A 21,780-nucleotide genomic window follows, 5' to 3' on the forward strand; every position below is an offset into this window, starting at 1 on the left:
ACTGGAAACCTAGAGGAAGTTGTACAGCTTTGGCAATTAAAGTTACGTATTAGCTTCGAAGTGACTAAGGATTTTAGCTGCCCACATTCCAATGCCCTGATCAGCTAATGGGAAAAGCACCTCTCATGTCATCTCAATTTAGACATCCAAAGGCAGTCACTTGAAACTACCAGTGGCTTCTGACAACAAGGCATCTACTTCTTCAACTCAAAGGGTAACAGGAAAAAACAACTGGTAGGGGAGAGAACAGAGAGCAGGGAAAAGGGATTCAAGACTTAACCTGCTGGTATCTTCCTCACTTGTTCACTTTGTCTTTTAAACAGAAAGTCTGTGCACAACGGAGAAATAAAAAGGGAAATATGAAGCAGGGGTTTGAGTAAGTTGGCTAAAAAATGCTTCCATTTAACACTTAGACCTATAACTTGACCTTAAAGGGGAAAAAGAAGGAAATAGCAGCAGCTAGTTAGGACTGAAATGACTAAGAACCCTTCCCTAGTACAAGATCTAACCAAGAAAGCGTCTGTTTTCAGTAATTTTATCCTTCCTTACCTAGTCCCCTTTCTCTCTGCCTTGTTCCTCACACCAAGCCAAACTGTTGCCATTTATTTCTCCTCTACACATCTGTCACCAGCTTGGTGGGGCAGGACTTGGAAATACCTACAGAAACTAAAGGTACTTCAGTTTTTCGTAACAGATGGCTTGACATTTCTCTAGAAAAGTAAGTAGCTGGTATTTTGGCAGAGGAATCAAAGCAAACCAAGGTGACTCTGCAGCTCTGTTCTTTCATAGCATCATTATCCACAGCTTCACATCAAGGAGCTGCTGCTTCAATTAAACCCAACTGAGCTCACTCCTCCCCAGAGGCATCACTTATGCAGCAGTTGGATTGCTGGATGTCATTAATACCAAAGAAGAGATACTGCACCAAATGGCTACTTTAGACAAGAATTACCTCATAGTCCTTATTAACATCCGTTATTTCCCAATAGTCATTCGGAATTCCCATACGCTGGTAATCTACTTTCAAATCAATCAGTTTCCATCCAATCTCCCGGTTATCTTTAGACATTTTCGGATTGTAAGAGAAAGCATAAAGTTCTTCAGCTTTCACTGGGAAGAAGAAAAAGATTAACTTGTTAGAGAAGACATATGGAAAGGTCAACACCTCTTCCTAAAGGCCTTTTTTTTTGTATAAGCACACTGTGCAAGACACTGCACTACAGGTGTAGCCTAACTGAAAACAAGGACCAAACAAATTATTCAGTCAAGAACAATCAGAAAACTTGGAAATGTTTTTCTATAAAAGCCAAGGGCTATGCCACTTCACTTCATAGTTGGCTATGTCTCGATGATAGCTATTTTACTTACGCTTCCGCCTCAAAGATCACAAGTCTGAAGTTTAAGTTTTATCACTTCGTACTTTTACTAATCTAAGCAGACTATTTAGACTGATTTTCACTCCTCATAAAAATATTATTTGAGTGCCATATAGAAGAGTATGGATATTTGGAATTTCTCAACAGCTCCTCAAAACCATTCCTAACCCTATCAAGCCAAACAGGACTCACAGATGAAAGAATTGGATGAAGCATGTAAGTTCAGGTCTTCATGCAACGTTCCTCACATTTACACGTACATGTTTCACTCTGGGTAACACTGAGTGTCATCAATTCACATTCCAATCCTCCGGAATTTCTAATACTCATTTCCCACTGACAGGGAGATACACTAAAGCATTTTATCAGAATTACTATTTTGAAGTTTTAATTCCTTCTGAACAAACTATAACTGAATTTTCTGCAATAGGCATGCTAGAAGAGACTGATATTGGAAGAACTAATCCAGAAATGAAAACATTAAAGATAACTTTTTCTCTGAAGAGTCATACAGCAGCTCTGGCACACCTGTAAGTTCATCATTCAACAGTGAATTCTGAGGTGCGTGGAAAGCTTGACAGACGTCTTGAATACTACTGGCAGCCCAACAAAAGCTTCAGGCTGTGTCTGACAAATGGTAATTTCTTCCTCCCTCCATCTCATCCTTCCCAATTTCCTTCCCTCTCTTCAGAAAATGCAAATCCAACCAATAACTCATTCAGCTGACTCCCAAGGCAGTAAACTCTCCATAAAGAGTGCAACCTGCCAGACTCTGATAATGTAGCCAGGTTACCAGACAGGTAACCCATAACTGTCAATCACACGTGCAAATCATAAATAATTATATGCTCTGCCAAATAATATGAAGGAAGCACATACAGAGAAATTTTAGACCAAAGAACTAAAAAAATCCATAAATAGAACAGAGCTACAGCACATTACACAAATAACCACAAGACAAAAGAAACTGACTGATGTAATCTCCTGAAGTGACAGCTCCCATGCTTCAGGATGCTACATGAGTCTAATTTTCAGAACTGAAAGAACAGTGACAGCTTTTAAACATAACATCAGAAAATTGCCAGATACAGCATTAAAGTTAAAGCTTCAGAACTAGGAAAACTCCATAGCTCAGGACACAAGGGAGATGGTGGGAACAGACAAATCCTAATTTCAATTGGCAGTTCAAACGCAGCAAAATTATTTCTACTGAGTCCTTCTATTTAAGTCCTATGCGATGGTGAGCATGAAGCAGACTGGCACCATTAACTCCCTCCCTTTAGACTAGTGCCAAAAGTCACAAAATGCAATCAAAAATTACACCCTTATAATAACGCAAGACACCAAATACTGGTTCACTAAAAGAGACAGAAGCTACTATAGATGGAAGCCAGGTAGGAAACCCTATGGAATGCTGTCCTGCAAGAAGAACAAAGAGCCTGAATATTCATTCATCCATGGACTGAACAGCCAAGGCCAGAAGAGACCACAGGCTTCTGAGGATGTTTTGCATCTACTCTTAAGACCTGTTCCATGTCATGGTACCCGGGCGAAGCACAGGGCTTCACATCTGAAAGAAGACAAACGCTGAAGACTAACCTAACCCTGCTATTGGGAAATGATGAAAGTTGACAACATTTACAACTTTGTGCGATCCAGAATTCTACGGACATCTGGCTCAAACAGCAAGGGCAGAACTACACATGGCCAGCAGCTAAATCACAGAAAGAACTGACAACAGCCAGTACTGAAATGACACTACTCAGTGTGAGTGCTACAAGAAAGAAGCTTGAGATACTGCAAACCACCTCACTCCAGCAAATCAACTTTGTACAGGTCTTCAGAAGTCCTTCAGAGACCTCCTTGTTTTCACTGTCACAAAATGTTGTTTAGTTTAGAAGCAGACAGCCTGGTGCACAGGGCAGAGCTCTATCTATTGTGCTAACCCAAACGATTCATCTCTAGCAGTGGAAACAGATTTTGATTTCACATCCTCCTTTCCTGTACCAATACAGCAAAACCAGCAGTCTGACAGGAGAAGCTTTCTCTATTGCTCAGATGAACCTTCCAGCTTACTGCACGTCAACAATTTGAGAAACAGACTCCGTCCCAAATACCTGGTTGTGAAAGTTTAAGCAATGAGGTATACACTTCATGACAGTCACGTTCTTGCCCAATAACAAAGTGAGCCACATGGAAGTTCTTGCAGTGAATAAGGAGGGGGCATCCAGCTGTGGTCAGAGGCAATTTTTCTACACTTGCAATATGGTGATGCAGAATCTAAAAAAAAAAAAAAAAAAAAAACGGGGGGGGGGAGAATAATCAAATCTTTCAGATACCACTAATAAGGCCATAAGCTGTACAAACAGACAGGAAAATTCTGCAATATGCTTAATGCATCTAAACCATTACTAGCACCAGAAAATGAGTTCATTTATTATATTTATGAAGAAAACTTCATAATATCCAGATTGTGCACCCAAAGGCTAAGTAACTATGAGCCAGACTGTGAAAAAACACAGGTGTATAATATAAATTATTTTTAGAGGCTGATATGTAACTGGGTTTACTTTGTTCTAAGAGGAGCCAAATTCTCTTCATTTTGCTTCCTCTCCACCCCCATCTCCAATACATTTTCTCATTCCCATTTCATAATCAATAACAAGGGCTGCTGGTTTCAGTGTTAATTTTGTACTTCTAAAACCTGTAAATTCAAGGTTGGCAGCTTTGTACGCTGAGGTTGATATAGGAAACTAGGTTAAGTTCTTTCTTTTCCTGGAACTGACATCAATTCACTGAGTGATCTCTATCAGGTCACTCTACCATTCTGCACATTTCCTTCCAAAACAGTAATTTCTGTTAAACATTTCTAGAATCAGAATGCAATAAAAAGACTAACACAACTTTAGAATTCACAAAATCGATCATACTGCATATAAAAATACTTTGTATCTCGTATTTAAACAGGCTCAAAGTATCACACGTACCCATGTTTCTTTTCTGACTTCAGAAGAAGCATCTACGTAGATAAGATGGGTAGCTGTCAGGTATAACGTCCCGTTTGCTGCCTTCCTATTTGTATATCGATCTAGTAATTTCACATTTTCAACCTGCAATATAAGAGGGTTAAAAAGTAAATTTGACTTTGATCAAGGAAATCCTAAACACCTGCTGAACCATAATCATACCACTGCTAACATACACATCAGGGAAAAAGCGAAAAACATAAGAATTAGATCCCCCTGCATTACTAACCCAGCCTTACAATTTAAATCAATAGCTGGCAAAATAATTCAAAAGTCAAAAAGGTCAAACTGCCAAGATTTAACACCAGCATGATTAGTAGGATTACTGGATTTGTAGCCAAGGTTATCCAAGTTTATTATTGTGCAAGGCTGCAGAAATATTAAGATAAAGAATTACAACACAAGACTGTCCATGTTTAGTATGATTAAAGCATAGCTGGTACAGACACAACCCTTCTAGTCTGACTTCCAACTGCTCAGTCATTACAAAAAAGTATTGGTAGCTACTTGTTGTAACACACTTCTTAAGCACGTAAGTGCATTTCATAAACCACACTAACCTAATTAAAAGGATTTCAAGAAACACAAGGACTGTCTAAAATATTAATTAAAATAATTTATATTATTTTTTTCCTGAGTCTATGTGCTTGTTAATGAAGGCAGATTTCATCCTAAAACAAAAATAATGGAAAAAAAAAGAAAAAAAATGGAAAGACAAGACACACAGCTTAAGAGCGTGCAAATAAGTTAGTTCTGTGTATTGAATACATAAACTTCCTTACAGTCACCGGTCTGAGATAAATAACAGAAAACATCTAAGAAACTTGAAATGCATGGGTCTTGGCTGTACATCTTCCTACTACATCATGTTTTTCAGCATGTATCTATATCTGCCTTTTTCATATCCCTGGAGACGCCTGTCAGTACAGCCAAACTGCTTAGGCAACATCAGTAAGGAACATCTCCAAATTAATATCCGAGGGGATAAAACAAAATACAGCAAGTGTCAGCCTTAGCGACACTGCAGTACCAAAAACACTGCTCCACAGGCAGCCGCCTGAAGGAAATTCTTCCCAGCTGTCATTCCCAGAACTTCTGTTTCACTTAATTTAAAAATACGTTTTGATCCACTTATTCAGATTGAGTGGCCTCTTCACTCTGATACAAGGTTTACAAGAATCACGCTCAAAACACTCTTTGTCAGTATCCTCAGTGAAAAATCTCATTTTCCAACACTGAGACGCAGTAAGCGATACCAAAAGAGATACCGTTCAAGACCTTAAAGCCTTCCAGACTTCACAGCGCCCTGACAAGCAAAAGGGCCACTAAAGAACCCAAGTTCCTTAGAAGAAAACAAAGACAGCTCACTGACAGAAATTCGCCAGGACTTTAAAACAAATAAAACACCCTCGGAAGCACACCACCTCGGCAGTAACTTCTACCCAACCCTACAACCCGCCGCTTCCACTCGCACTTCACGCGTTTCCCTGAGCTTAAGGGCAACGCTCCGGGGACCCAGCGGCCAGCCAGCGCTCCGCGGCCCAGCCCGGCCCTGCGAGGAGCCGGGGGGGGACCGAAGGCTGGCTGCCGGCCGGGGCGAGGGGACCGCGGCCCCTTACCTTGGGCGTAGTGATGTGCTCCATGGCGGCACCGCCCGCCTCGCCTCAGCCCTGCCGGCCGCCACCCCGCCATTTGCAGCGGGCAGCTCCCGGCCCCGCCGCGCGTCTCGCGAGCCTCTCGCCAGGCGGCGCCGCGGCCGCCATTTTGAGTGAGGGCAAGGCCTGAGCGGGCCCTCAGGGGAAGAGGGGGGAAAGGGGCAAGGGGGCGAATTTAGCCTGTTAATGCCTAACGTAAACGTGTAATAAAACTAGCTTTATCCGTCTCTCCGTGTATTTTAAATTCACGCTGCCTCACGGACTGCCAAGCTGGATCCTGAGGAACTCTGTAATTGCTATTAACCTGCTGCTGCCTCCACAATGAATATTCATGATGCGTTGCAAATCCAAGGGCAGCAGATTCCCCTGGTGTTCACAGCAATCTAAACCCCTTAATTTGCTGAGAAACTCAGGTGGGTGACCTTGCATCAAGCCTGATTATTTACATTTTATAATTCTTGCATAACAGGTAGCATCAGCGTGACAAGCAGGAACATGAGTTTGTTGCAGGTCCCTGTAAGAACAGTGTTAGTTAAAGTACTATGGGAGATAACATAAGAAGAAAAAATGCGATAGCACAGATATTCTTTATTCCTTCAGTGCTAGGAGACCCAAATTCAGGGACACAGAACAGACCCCTGACCATGGCACAGTACCCAAATCCCACCAGCACTGCAGACCTCAGAGCTTTTATAGGATGCCCACAGCAGTGAGCACATCTCTTCTAATCTTCTGCTTTAATTAAAAAAAAAAAATGTTTTTCACTTAAAGATAAGATGAGATGCAGGTGTATAATCACCAGGTGCCAAGTGGGAGCTGCACACAGGCTTCCCTGCTGCAATTAGTAGGCTAAATGCATCCAGCAGCCAAGTGTTAAGTACAGCACAAGCCTGCTCCCATCAGCTGTTACAAGGATCACTGACTCCTTGATGTACAAGAGCTAAATGTTAGGACCACTACAATTAATACATCATGTTATTAAACAATAAAGTGAGTAAAAAATTACTAATGGAACCCCCAAATTTAGAATATCCAAGAAAGCACATTATAAAATTGGAAAGGGCTTATACATTTCAGTGTCCTCATTGCTTTTCTAAGTAGGCATCTACGCAAACCCATTCAAACATGACTAAATGAAGGATATTAAAATACAGCATCTATGCTTGCAACAGAACTCCCAGCATTACCTTTGGAAGCAAATGGAAATCCCAACAGTTTTATTTTCTCTATCCCTCAGTCACAGTGGGAATAAGAAAGAGGAATAGGAGAAGTACACTAAAGTTTGGAGGAAAATATCACACACCAAATTCATCTGTGATACAATTTTAGTTGCTTTTGTGGTGGTTATGATGGTCCTTCATTTCCAATCACTTCCTGTTAGTTAGGTCTCTGCATCTGCACTGTACAACAATTCCAAATCATTTTTTCCCTGTAGCTTCTCATGAGGTTTGCAGGATGATGATAATTTGTAACATTAATAATAAACTGGGTGGAATCATTGAAAGGAACTCTACAGTGCTGCACAATGTACATGTATAATAGCAACACTGCTTCTTCCTCTTCCCAAGGGCAACCTCACACACAAGGCAAAAAAGTAACAAAGGAGGGAAGAAATAAGCATGTTCAGATGAGGAGTAGAAAACATGGATCGAGTAACAGATACACTTCTTAGCCAGCTACTATCACCCTCACGACCTACTCCCAAACTACTGATTATTATGCCACAGAGCATAATTTTGGGCAGGACCCCCAAGGCATAAAGAGTGCTGACTTCTACCAGGGAGATTTTCTCAAATAATAGATGGAGCCATGGGGAAAGTACAGAGCAGAACTGAGCTGCTGAAGCTGGGGAATGCTCACAGTTGAAAACATACTGCTGAGCTCCTGGAATATGGGTGCTGAAGGGGCTGTTGACATTCCCTGACAGTGATGACCTCCTCGGTGCCATATGTCTGGGCCAAGTGCAGTTGTTCCCAATACCTGCTTACAGATGCTGTAGTGCAGTTATGTCTTCCGTAACACAGGACATCAATAGATATCGCTTGCAAAAACACAATTAGCTCACCTCTTGTTACTACCAAAGGTGTCACAGGAATAGCACAACATGTGCTACCTCTGAGGTTACATTGCTAAAAGTGATTCAAAAATCCAGTCTAGCCCTTGACAGCCCCTTCAAAAGGTTTTACACCTCGGCATAGGCTGCAACTACAAACAGGCATCCAGCAATCTGCATGCAGGGACCATCCCTCTTCTCCGTGAAATTCAGTACAATCAAATGGAGCAGCTCAGGTGTCCCTGGTATTTTTAGACTCCCCAGTTGTGTTGCTTTGCTTTAGATTAATAATCTGCCAGCCGTGCTGTGATGGGGCTGTGGGACAGCACCTCCAGCCTGCTTAAAGTCAGAAGTTCTTTAGTTAATTAAAGCATCACTTGCAGAGATGGAAAATCACTACGGAGACATGAGGCAAGGAAATGTTGAGTGATTTTGTTTTGTTTTTTCCTTTATAGTTGCTAGATGTTTTTAATGGAAAGAAAACAAATTGTCATCGTAACAACTCTTGATGCAATTGCCTGACACTTATGCCCACTTCCAGCAGAGTTTAGGAAGCTAACTGATGAATACATATTTTGATCTGTTTTGTTGCTCTTGGAACTGAACTGAATAATTTCATAACAAATAGTTAAGTTTCTTCTCTTTTCTAGTGAACAGCTAGGAGCAGATTATGATTTTTCTCATATGCATTATTTTTTTCAAAATTATTTTTACAGGATTCTTCTTGCTTATTGCCTTGCAATTTGAGCTGTGCTTCTTGTTTTTGAATGGTCTTATCATTAAGTGGCATTGTTTCTGCTCCCTGAATAGAAACATTCTCCCTGAACATCATGAAACATGCTCATATAAAGTTTACTTGCTGCATGAACTTGAGAAAGTGGATATAAATCTGACTTTTGCAAAGAGCCAGGTTATTGAGAACTCCCTTGCATGAACATTCATGGAATGGGACCACAAGAGAAGCCTGAGCAAGGCCAAAGCAGATGTGTTTACATTTTCAAACAAATCTCTGCAGATAATGTTTTGCAATATGTGTCTACCACTGTGAAGAATAAAGCCCATCAGTCTCTGCGATCCTGGGCTTCCCTAAGGATACAGAGCTATTCTCCCTGCTGTCAAGTAGGAAAGAGAGATGGAAGTTGTTTCCTGGGTTTTATTATTTTTTTTAAACAGACCTTCTGATTTGCAATAAAGCTCTGCATGAATGAATCAGTGACTGAGGGCTGGGAATGGGTGTCTTCCCCTCGGCGTTGCGCCAGGTTAGCTAAGGGCTGGATTTGGCTGTCTGGCTTTGCTACGTCTGGAAACTGATAGGGGCAAAAGAGCACTGAGACCTCTTTTATAGTAGAATTCAGTCCAAAGCAGAGCAGGTACTTTATAGGTATCTCACAGGTACTTTTCCTCCGGTCTAACACATGACCTAAGAAAATACAAGTGATATTGTGCATTAAAATATGTATGGCGGGGAGACTGAGTAGAATATTCTTTGCAATACTAGCATGTTTCAGGGTCTTAAACTCTTTGTTCCAGTACACAAAGCTCTGACCCAGTCAAGCTTGTTAGCAGTGGCAAATTTATTCCTAACTATTTTTCTTTGATGAAATGGAGTTGTTCTTTTTTCGAGACAGGACTCAATCCATAGTGACAAAGGGTGGATTATCTGCCTCTCAGCAAGCTATTGAAATCTATCAAAGTGAATTTGGATGTGGCTTTAGGAAAGCTATTGAAAACATGCCAAGAACTGTATAACACAGGGAAGGAGAGCAGGGATGGTACTTTAATGCAGTATGATATTAGGATGTTGGCAGCATCTGGAGAATGGAGATGGTGTTTGGCAAATTATAGAAACGGATATAATTCAGGACTGGAGCCAAACTCAAGCTTTACTTGGCTGCAGACAGAATTTTCTCTGGGGTTTTGCCCTGCCATACTTAGATTTATTTTTTTTTCCCCTTTGTAATGAAGTTCAAATTCCAGTATTTGTGTATGCACTATAGATGCAGTATCTTTTTAGGTGGGAAAAGTAGCTAGACCTTTTCCTCTGGCCTAGCTTTTATTCAAGGGTAAACAGAGGGGCTTTTGGAGATAGCTTCTTTTTGGAGATCAAATTAAGGAGGGATGTCCCTAGGGCTTACAGAGGAAAAAGTACTTTAGAATTGTTCTACACGGTTTCTCTGAGAGCCTCCTTTATGTTGTGAATATCTGTGGATTTGATTCTGTTGTTTAATTACAGTTCTAATCATCTTGCTTATGCATCATTTCCCACTGTAAATAAAAGGAATTTTAGGCAGCACTTTGCTTTTTTCTTCCAAGTGGATGCATAGATTTGCCCTTTTTTAAAAAAGTGACTGATTATTTTATTGTGAAATCATGTGTTCATCTAGTCAACATGACTGAGTTGAGTCATCCCATTGTCAGGGAACACACCCTATGGAACAATGACGAACAATTGCAGGTTATTTGTCATCAGCGATGTGTAGAGTGCTTAAGCACACTGAGTGATAGCAAATGACAGGAAGATGACTTTATACTTATGCATATGAATTATAATATAGTCTGGTGAACTCTTTTGTGGTTTAAGCGTAGGGACAATGGCAAACTTCAGGGGAAGGCAAAATGAATATAATGACTTTAAATTAAAAATAGGGTAGATCTAGATTAGATATCAGGAAGAAATGCTTTCCTATGAAGGTGGTGAGACACAGGAACAGGTTACCCAGAGAAGCTGTGGATGCCCCATCCCTGGAAGTGCTCAAGGCCAGGCTGGATGGGGCTTTGGGCAACCTGATCTAGTGGGAGGCGTCCCTGCCCACGGCAGGGGGTTGGAACCAGATGGGCTTTAAGGTCCTTTCCAACTCAAACCTTTCTATGAACCTACACATTTTTCTTTGTGTCTCAGACAACAGCCTACTGATACCTTCTGCTAGTGGGGATTCTTTACCTTTCTGAAGTCAGTTGTTCACGAGCCATGTTTGCCTATTCCATTGTGCACTGATTCTAAATTGCAATGTGCTTTGTTAGGCTACATTTCCAAAGAAGATCAGCCCAGAACTTTTGTGCCATCTTTGTTCACTGCTGAAAGACTCAAAACTGCCTCCAGAAATAAGCTGGAAAAAACATTGGAGAAGTATTAAAGGGTAGGGGAGGAAAAAACAGCAGTTTCCCCAGGACTAGGCTCCAGTCCTCTCTTCACTCCCTGCTGCCCTTTGCCGAGCTCTGCCTGAGACTTTGCCAGCACCATTACCAGCCTATACAGGGTAGCACAGCACTGGAGAAATCCTCCCATCCATCCATACCAGTTACCATCTCATGCTAACTGGTTTCATGTGGCCTGGCCAGTCTTGTTCCAGTAGTCCCAGCCCCATGTGAATGGATTGGAAAATTTCACCCCTGTGCACCCCATGCTTTAAGGCCAAACACGTTGTTCTGTATTCAGGCAGGTGCACTGTGTTTAGCATTGTCTTCTTGTTGTTGTTAAAGAAAGCAATCTTAATTTTGGGGCTGCTGCAAGGAACTGAGTCTATTCAGTCATCTCTTTAACTTAGGTGTCGCAAGATTGCTTTAGTCGAAGAGCAATGAAATTAAAGCAGCGGTGAGGAATGGTGTGATCAGCCCACTGGACAATACTGCCCAATGATGAAGTCCTGCCTAGCACTGACTGAGTATCTGTTAAAGCCGCTAGGTAGGTAGATGAAGCATGGATGTTTCTCTACAATGATCTGGAAAAAGTAATATATGGTTGTCTACTAAAGTATTTTAAGGACACCCTAAGAGCAAACTTGACAGAGGGTAATTTTTCTGGAAACATTTTGTGCTCTTAGCTACCAACAAGTAGAACTGAAGTCCATGGTGTAAAGAAGCACAGGCCTATGTTGTGCCCTCGGACAAAAAAACCTGCACAGTGAAGAAAACATCAGCCAGCTGGCTCACGCCTGTAGTGTCACCAGAAACTGTAGAAGAAAAAGCACTTATCAGATACAGGTCTCTACTTTTACTCATGGAACTGTCATGTTTACTCATCCACCCCTGGTCTGGTGCTATCACCCTCAACTCAAGATGACAAATCAGTTTGAAAAGTCCACTGCATCACCCACCCGCAGGCAGAACCTCGTTGCCCCTGGATAATGCCAATCCAGTTTCTAAGAACTGGTTTATACTTAACATTCTTGGGAAATAAACACTTATTAACAATTCCCTGTTCTCGCTTTTCCCACACTTCCTCTTTAATAATAAATAGCCCTGATGAAAATTCAGAATGGCAACACAACAGATACCCAGACAGTTCAACTTAGGGAACTTTGGCATATATTTCCCCCTATTTACTATTCCCTTACTGAGCTAATCCTTCTTGAGCAGGCAGGAGTGCTGGTAACTTCCTACAGTAAAAAGATGGGGAGAGTTAGGCGTGTGCTCCTGTCAGTGATCACAACATTAGCAGTGGGATGAATGCATTAGATATCTGCCTAGGCAAAAAGAAAAGAGCATGGAAAAAGAGTTATAAAAGTAAGTCCTTACTTTATTATTATTAGGAGTATTATTATTATTTTAGCAAGGTATGCAACAGAAAATTTAGCCTAGACTCTTGAAGGTAGAATTCTTCATCTTTATACTTTATATAATTTGTACAACTACTACTTTGCCATGCTAATGACACCTTACGCCATCTAGAATAAGGTGGAGGCTATAATGCAGTCTGTATAAACAAAGTATGACTGGTTCAGAACTTCATTAGCCTTAAGAGACCAGCAGTACATACCTGACCCAACGCTGCAAAGCAAATTCTTTAGTTTGTATTCAGCAGATATCTTACCTCTTCTTTTTTCTCTCTCTTGCTGAACCTGAGCTAGATCCTGTAAAGACCATAGCGATCCAATTGTTCATCAGCAGAGCAAGCCTAGGTCTACAACACACACTTATTTTCCTGGACCAAGGTTTAAACGAAACACAAAAAGATGCAGCAAAGTAGAAAAAAAAATGACCTTTTAGCCCATGGATGAAGATTTTAACTGAGGAACAAAGCCACATTGGGGAAAATCTAAGTTTCTTTTCATGGGGATTAATAGAAGGGATTTTCTTGTTCAGACTTCAGGATCTGTATAATAAAACTAGTCTGTTACCCTTGTTTCATTTAACATTTCTGCAGCAGAGTTTCCCCTAAGTCAGTGCATTGATAATTTCTTACTAGCATGCTATAGGATACACTGTGCACTGTGCCACACGCATCTTTAGTGAATGAAGCTTGGGAGGATCAGAGGACAGGAATATGACCATTTCAGAAACAAAACTGTACTGAGTGAAAAAAAAATAAAAGAATCATGAATTTTAAATCCTCCTACACAGATGTTCAAAATCATGTGACATTGCTGTTCCTTTTTTCTTCATCAACCCCCCTTTCACAAGATCATACATGTACAAGACAGAGAACCAACCAGTTTGTACATTAGCTGTGGATTTCTCATCTTTCACCCTTTATTCCTGAAACACATAATTATCTCCCCCATAAATATTTCAATATTCAGTACATCTCAGATGCTAGACTGACTCTGCTCCTTTAGGGAGCTATTTTGGCACTACCTGTTCCTAAGAAATTCCCCTGCAGTGAGAACTTAATGTTTCTCATTGTCGCAAGAAATTCACTACAGTGAGAAATGCTTTGATAACATTTATCATTTGCTACATATCACTCTGTATTTTTTAACATTAAATAAAATACCGAATAAAAGTTTTAGCCTGCCCAGGCTCTTTGTGTACAAGATTGCAGAAGAGACTATAAATGATCTTCCTCCCCACAATTTCTCCAGCAGTGCTTGAGCAATCTGATGGAAAGATCCCAGCATGGAAATAACTAAATCTGTGAAACAATTTATACTGAGTTCTCATTAAACTGCAGATATTTGCATAGCCAAGATCTTATTCCATCTTAGTCTTTCTTTTCCAAACGGAAGCCTGAAGTCGTTCTTTTGCCTACATAAATGCCAGCCTAGTATCATAATGAAATAAACTATCTATATATTTCAGATGTCACGCCTTTCATTGAGAGTCTCTGAATGAAACTGTCTATACCATTTAGAATTTTATCACCATTTCTCCTGATGAAATTATACATCTGGGGAATTCTGAAGTCCTTTCTCCCTTCAAGTTTTTTTTATTATTCTAAAAAAAAAAAAGTTTATGTAGTGAGCTGTATTGCTTTTCTTGTTATTTAAATCCTCTTAAGGAAATAAAAGAATTTAGTAACCAAAGTAACCAGTTACCTTAGTTTATCCTGTTTAATCTGTTAGCCCTGCCTGTATCTCCAGTTCTGCCATAGTTGAGGTATACTGCCTAACAACATGCAGGCAGACTTCTTTTTATCCAGACGGCAGCCACTCACATCCATGCAAAAAGGATGAGCATCTAAATTTGTATTTCTTCTTCTTGGTCACAAATGGAGCACAAGAAGGGCTATTTCTCTTCCTGTCTAACTCTTGCTAGAATACTGTTTTATATGGTTCCAAGTTGTTTAATAATACTGTGTGAAGGTTGAAAATCTGATTCTTTTTCTGTTCACCTCACCTATGGGGCTGAGAACCAGGTGTCAGCATCTGATCATCTGAATTCTGCTCTGCATCTCCTGGTAAGTTACTAAGTGTGTAGGTTCAGTCTCTGTATCAGGTGTTCTGCTTGCAGAACAGAATAGGGAAAAAACAAAACAACAAACAAACAAACAAACTAACTAACAAAAAAACAAGGTTGGAAGGGACCTCTGTAGGTAAACCAGTTGAACCTCCTACTCAAAAGAAGACTAACTTCAATTAAGGTTAAGTCTAATAATTACTTACATTTAGAAAGGCTGGAGAGGGATGCAAAAGTAGGGATAGTTTCCATAAGATTAGCCTTGCTGTTGAACCTCAGAATCCTAAAGCTGATATTCCCTTTAGTGATTCTATTATTCCCATTATTATGAATAATTTCTTACCCTCCTTGTACTCTCCAATTATATCTTTATTTTCTAATATGCACATTTGTGGATTTTTTCTGTTGATTGCTTTTGACTAGAAGACCTCAAACCAGAGCTATTTTAAGACAGAGGAAGAACATCAAATCTTTAAAAAATAGTGCAGCAATACATCAGTGTGTTTCACAGACAGTTTAATATGCATGATCAGTATGCTGAGCTGTCACCCCTTCTATAAGGCCATTAGCTATGCTTCCACAGAGAGTATCAGGTTGGACAACACTAGATTTACCAATAACTAAGATTATATTGCAATTTGGAAGTAAATAAACGTATCTGTTTTACTGGAGGCTGATGTTCTGACAACCAGCAATTTTTCTCAGTCACTGTGCATAAAAAACTTCATCTGTCAGATTACTAGGAGAGCAATAGGCAGTGTGCTGCAGGAAACAATCGTGTGCTGGAAAGATGTTCTACCAGATCTCTTTTGTTTGTATGGATTTTTTTACAATTTTCTTTTCCTGAACACTCTCTCTCCTCTGCTATGGCCAAGGAGGGATGTACACAGAGGTTCATCTTCCTGACCCCAGGCTAGCCACATCCCCAGCACTTGCTGGGGCTGGTTCAAGCTGCCAAACAAAGCTGGAGCTACTTCAGTTACCTGCGAGGGGTGCCAGCCCACCGAGAGATGCCAGTGACACATCTAGACGAGGAGCCATTATATCAGCTCTGAAATGGATGGATGCTTTTCTGCTTCTGGCTTCTCTGACTTCAGGATCCTATAAAGAGATTCAAGCAAATTACCGAAGTCCACTCTGAGTAGTCATTGTGAGACAAATTATCAATTGTATGTTTCAATTAGTGAAACTAAAAGCCCTGAGTTCAGTTCAACCACCTAAATCGAAAGAAAAATTGGCAGAATTGAAGATTTATACACCAGCTGTTTGTGTCAGAAATGACATCAACATTTTTTAATGTGTTCAGGACTTGCTCTGTGTCAGAGGCAGAAGACAAACGGCCCCCACATCGTTCTGCAAACACAACCCCGGCTTGCAACAGCCCTTATTTCAGTCTCAAGGCTCAACAGTGCAGTGCAGTCCTGACCTAACATGTCATCAGCCCTTACTGGCAATATCCTCTTCTGGGGAGGGTGCCAATCACAAAGAATCCTTCCATTTGGTGACACTTCTGCATTTGGGAAAATGTCACCCAGCTGAGACTAAAAAATTAATTCATATATGACATATGCCTCCCTTGAGCAGCTGAAGATTGGTTCTTTAGTCTTTCCATTCCACTTGTCTCTGCCATGTCTTCCTGTTCCACATCCTACCAGACTGTCTACGCATCAGGTTATTTCTGACTAACGTTACAGCAGATCTTATGAATTTGTTACAATACTGAAATGGAACTATACTCTGAAAAGTGACTTTGTAAAATAAACAGATCAATAAAATCTCATCCTAGAGTTCTACATTCATTAAGTGTCAGTAAGTGCGCATCACGCTTGCCTAGGTAGCAAGGAATAGACTCACCTCTCTCTGCAGGGCTCTTTCTGCACACTCAGCCCAGACACTAGTAGGTAATGAAGATATGCAGACCAAATAGTGCCCTGTATTTCAAATGTGGAACCTTGTTACTTTTAGTGGGACTCTAGGGAAATGATTGATGGCCTGACCTGAAAACAAGGGAGGAATTGCTCTGCTGGTTTGCATTTGAAATTCATGTAATACATATCTTGGTATCATGCAAGACAAAACAGACTCCAGATTGGTGTTGCCTAGCTTTGCTCCTTCTAGAAGACTAACAGAAAAAAAATGTAGTAAGATTAGTCTCTGCTGCTAATGGGAGAGTGGGAGAGGTAAATACAGATGTCAAATGGAAAAAAAAAAAAAAAAAAAAAAAAAGGCTATTCTCTTCTCTGTCAAACTCTGTCATTTTAGACCAAACTTTCAGCTGATAATTAATCAAGTTGAAAAGTTTTATTTCAGGTGAGGAAATGGCTCCTTAAATTGTCCCTTGGTTTGAAGAGGGGATCTTGAAAAAGACCTTTAGAGGAGTTTTAATGCTAGGGTTGGTGAGGAATACAAAGAGCAACTTTGGCTTAACCAACGGCTGTAAGCAAGCTGTTCATTCTGAAAACGCTCTGGTGACCACTTCTCCTCCCACCGTGTGCAAGCAAGTGTGCAGCTGATTGCTGGAACAGAAAATGGGGCTGGACCTGCCTGTTTCTCTTGAATATCTCTGCGCCTGCACTGCAGCTTTGTGGTCGGCTCTACTGAACTCTGCCAACATGCAGCATCTCTCCTTCCTGTCTGGGAGCTAAAAATAAAAGCAAATTTTGTCATCTCCGTGTATTCCACTCTTCCAGTCGATGCCCCGGGAACACAGGGGGCTCTGCTCCCCTGCAAGCGGCTTCCAGGGCTGGTGGTTTATCAATCACTGGCACCCTCTGGTGGAAGAGAACACAGAGAAGATTTTATTGCTTAGAAATAAGATCAGAATCATCTCTGATAGAAAGAGGCATATCTCTTCAGGCTTCTGCCATGTTGTTGCTGTCTGGCCATAGGAACCGCAAGCACCTCTTGCAGCAGTCCCGTTTACCTCGAGGTTCTGCTGGAAGTCAATGGCAGAAGGCAGTGGCAGGATGGATACTCTGCCAAGAATGTCAACAGCTCAAGCAGCAGTGAGCTAGGGTCCAGGTAAGCTCTGCCTTGGCGAGCTCTGCACACACTTGTGTGTGTGGCAGTGGCCTAAGGACAAGGTCAGGCCTCTGTCATGCACCTCTGTGGACATGGCCGTACTACCTGGGGCTGTAGCTGACGAGCAGTACGGGACTGGGGCTGTTAATTATGCTAGCAAAGTTGTGAATGAGCGTGAATGAGCTCATCCTCGTATTAATCAGTTCAGCTGGGGCAAAAGGACCAGCAATTGGTACAAGTCTATTTTTTGTAACCCACAACCAACTCCTGGTGCATCCTAAGAGTACTCCCTACTGTAATAATACATAAACCATCGCAGGGCTGGCACAACAGCCTGAGTTAACCCTTGAGGACAGACAGCTCTCAGACGGCTGCACAAATGAAGGGCAGCAGCCCAGAAGACTGGTTGAACTTCAAAGCCACACTTTAAATTGCTTCCCTTCTTTTGCCCGCTGATTATTCTGCGTTATATCTGAGATCAGTCAGGGGGAAGGGAAAGACTTTGAGCAAGAGACTAAAGTAACACACGACAGAACCGTTCGATGTCTTAATGTCTGGGGGATTTAGTCCCTTATCTCTGATGCCAGCTGGGGAGAATGAAAGACTTTTCTTGGCATTAGATGAAAATTAAAACACTGCTTATAAGAAGTAATGGTCAAACTGAAAGAGGTTCAGAGGTTCACCTTGAGGTCTGGCTTTGATTAAGCATCCAGAAATATCAATGCCTCTATAAATGGTCTGAACCTCTCAGTAATGAACAGGGGCAGGAGGGTACCCTGTTTCTCCAGCACTTTCTGCTGTTCCCTGGGCATGGGAGGACAGCTAGAAGTGGCCACTTTGCTTCCGTCTGTACTCAGAAATTATTCAGTTCTTATTTTAATGTCCATGGAGCAGAAAGTTAAAATAGTAAAAATACTGAGTGAGCTGAACTTTTCTAAATGTCTAGAAAGGTTTGGGTTCTGTGAAGGGAACAGTTTGATTTCCTGGTTATTTTCCTGTTTATCTTCTTCAGACATTTCCCTGTGCCTAAATTCCAAGGGATCAGTTTTGCTGCACGTGCCGTGGCTTGCAGTTCAGCACGCTTCCCAGCTGCCGGCCCTCCCTGATCTGCCACGTGCTCGTCACACATCTAGGAGTCCTGCACAGCCAAGGGTTCACCCCACTGGTGTCAAGACATTTTGGACCACTAGAGCCAAATTCATCCCTCATTCGTCTGAGACATCCGCACCAGTTATTGCAGGCTACACCAGTGCTATGCTGTGATGAATGTGTGCCAGGGCAATCACGATAAAAAAGGATTAAAAAGAGGGATTGTGACAGCTGGTGCCCAAACCACAAGCCAGTGAAGATAAAGCCACTTCCACCGTGGCTGTACGAGAGGCACGTGGTCTGCCAGCGGATTCAAAGCAGAGATAAGCGGCTGATGGCATATGAGGTTTCTCTCAAGTGTCAGAGCGACTGCAGAACTGCCAAGCAGATCGCAACTTGTGTCTGCAGAATGTAAGAAAGTGTCAAGAGAGACAATCACAAGAGACATCAAAGTAATTTCAAGAAAGAAATAGCAGTAACAGAAGAATGAGCCTTGCAATGGACATCTAAATCACTGCTTAATTTAATCCCCAATAAAAGTATCTACAGTCTAAGTACTGGGGGTGACCTGCTCGAGGTCAGTCATCAAGTGCCTTAACTCTTTTCTGAAAACTCTTAAGTGATGTGGCATTTTTCAATGGATTACCTCTTTTCTATTTTGTGTATTTTCTATATACGACTTTCTTTCCCTGGGATTGAATAAAATCTGGAATTTCCAGCTACTGGGTCCCAAGCCTCTATTCTCTACACCGCCTTGCTCCTACAGAGATTTAAAATGGGAAGAGATGTAAAAGGGCATCTACCTTCTCTCGTCTTCTTCTCTCAATGTCCATGAAGGATGGGTTCCTGCATGAAATTATTTAATAATTTGCTTGTCTCTATTTTCAGTGTTTCAAGTGTTTTTAGGAGAAGCACCGCCAGACTTTCAACATATTGTTATGGTTACCACCTTGATAAATATAACCCTACTCTGTCTGCTTACCCTTCTCTTTGAGACTTCCCTGCAGATTCCTTATTAACTTTTCTATCAGGAATAAGTTTATTTTATGAATCTTCACAGCCTTTTCCTCAACCAGTCTTCAAAACCTTTGTGACTAGTCTTCACCTTTTCTACCGTGTCTCAATTGCTATGGAAATGCTCATTCCAATTCCCTGCCAGTCCAAACTTCCAGTTTGTTAAAACTGCGGTGAAAATCCTGTTTGTTCTGTTTGTTTATTTGTTTGTTTTTTATATATATTTTTGGGGGGGCTCTTTCCATTTTCCTGTCTGAGAGGAGGACCTTTTAACTGAATGCTCACAAAGCTAGCTCACAACAAATGGCCAGCTGTAGCTCTCAGGTAAGCTGCACTCACTGCTGAGCAGGAGTCCTGCTCTCTCATTGTGCTTCCCTCAGTCCGAATGTTTTACATGAAGCCTATTAGGGCAGAAACTATTTCTGTATTATTTTATACAGCACCTAGCAGCTTCCTTCCCTTGCGGTTAGATAATACATGCACAGGAATACGAACGGAAGTGATATTCCACAGCCTGACAGACACCCTATCAGGACATATTCTTGACCATGCTCTGACGAGCCCAAACTCCCATGAAAACCTTGAGTTAAGCTCATGAAGCATGATTCAAGCTGTCAGGATACTTCTCGGTGACTTCAGTTCAGATATAAATGCCAAGCCTCTGTTAGCAGTCTTTTATACTTAGCTAGAAAATGCCTGCTGCAGAAATATTCAACAGAAAATAATAAAAGCCCCAGAGGTCAGATATTCATCCAATTCAGAACGGGAGATTTTATGAGCAAGTTTTCCTGCGAGATTTCCAGCGTTTCAGACTTCTAATCCCTTTGTGAACTCTGAAGCAGCAAAAAAAAAAAAAGAAAGAAAAACCTACCAGACTTGTTTGAACTCCAAATGTATTGTGATTTGAGTTGGCAATGAAAGTTTGGCTAAACCCTTCCTGTGTTTGATCTGTAGGCTCAGTCTGCAACGCGGCATTGCTCAGCACCGCCTGGGCCTGATCTTTGCCCAGACGGAGCTCCTGCAGCTCCCGCTGACTTCCAGCGATGCTATGAGGACTCGTCCCCTCTTGAAAATCAGCCCTATTGTATATGAACAATCAAGAGCATTCAGGCTGAAGCAGCGTTCAAAAAGCACAGGTCCATAAATCACCATCTCGGTAAGTTCTGCCATTCCCTTTTCTAGTAACCACTTGTCTTTTTAGGGCTGCTGGACTGTCCAGCCTATTTCTGAGGGGGGGACACAGGCAAGAGGGCAGAGCCCAGCAGGGAACAGGTGAACACCAAATTTTCTCTCTCAAAAGATTTCTTTTGTGGTAGAAAAGTGCAGAAATGAGGCTGGCTCTTTGGGAAGGAGAAAACAGATGTGTAGCTGGAAGAGGAAAAGAAGGAAAATCACCAGGAGCAGAGGGGCTGTCAATGTCTAACTCAAGGAAAGTTTACGGCCTGGATTTTTACTGAAACCCACTGAAAACTGCTGGTCCAGTCAAACAATTAGCCCCCCAAGAGGACTAAGGTGTTAAAACCCCTAATGTAAGCCACCCCTGGCCCACTCTGTTTGCTGAGGAGGAAGAACAGCACCGACTGGTTTTAATATTTCCTGGGTTTGTTTTTAAAGAGGGACAACCTAGAAAATGAGAATGTTGAAAACAGGCAATGTTTAGCATTTTGTTACTAGGCATTCTGGTGACTAGTGACAGTACATGTGGCTCACCTAGCAGCCTGTTTGGGACTGTGTTAGATACACGTAACAACTGTTGTAAGCGTACAGACTGATCAAAGACAGAGGCGTCTTCTTGCACACGCGCCTTTGGAAACAGAATGCAAAGATGTTTGCTGTCTTTTTTTTTTTCTTTTTTCTTTGTGGAAGCTTCGTGTACGTTTCTGAAATTGAATCTCAGTTAAATTTGCAGCTCACTTTAACATGAACAAAAC

At 41.5% G+C, this 21,780-nt stretch overlaps 1 protein-coding gene across 7 annotated transcripts in view; it reads right to left on the reverse strand.

The window, feature by feature from the left end:
* Positions 1-21,780, reverse strand: part of MTMR8 (myotubularin related protein 8) — a 75,036-nt gene that overhangs the window by 19,056 nt on the left and 34,200 nt on the right. For 2 of the 7 annotated variants that reach the window (XM_083796604.1, XM_083796603.1), the window contains exons 2-6: positions 17,270-17,366; positions 15,709-15,826; positions 4,364-4,486; positions 3,494-3,656; positions 953-1,110 (exon numbers count right to left, since the gene is read on the reverse strand). In XM_083796604.1, coding sequence (XP_083652730.1) covers positions 953-1,110; positions 3,494-3,656; positions 4,364-4,486; positions 15,709-15,750 — 486 coding nt within the window. In that variant the 5' untranslated portion in view covers positions 15,751-15,826; positions 17,270-17,366. Of the gene's footprint in view, positions 1-952; positions 1,111-3,493; positions 3,657-4,363; positions 4,487-5,874; positions 5,995-6,021; positions 8,462-15,708; positions 15,827-17,269; positions 17,367-21,780 lie in introns of those variants that run through there. The other 5 variants (XM_083796606.1, XM_083796605.1, XM_083796607.1 and 2 more) reach the window with 4 other exon arrangements.

This window comes from Anser anser, assembly GCF_964211835.1.
Source record: "Anser anser genome assembly, chromosome: 13".
NCBI lineage: Eukaryota > Metazoa > Chordata > Aves > Anseriformes > Anatidae > Anser > Anser anser.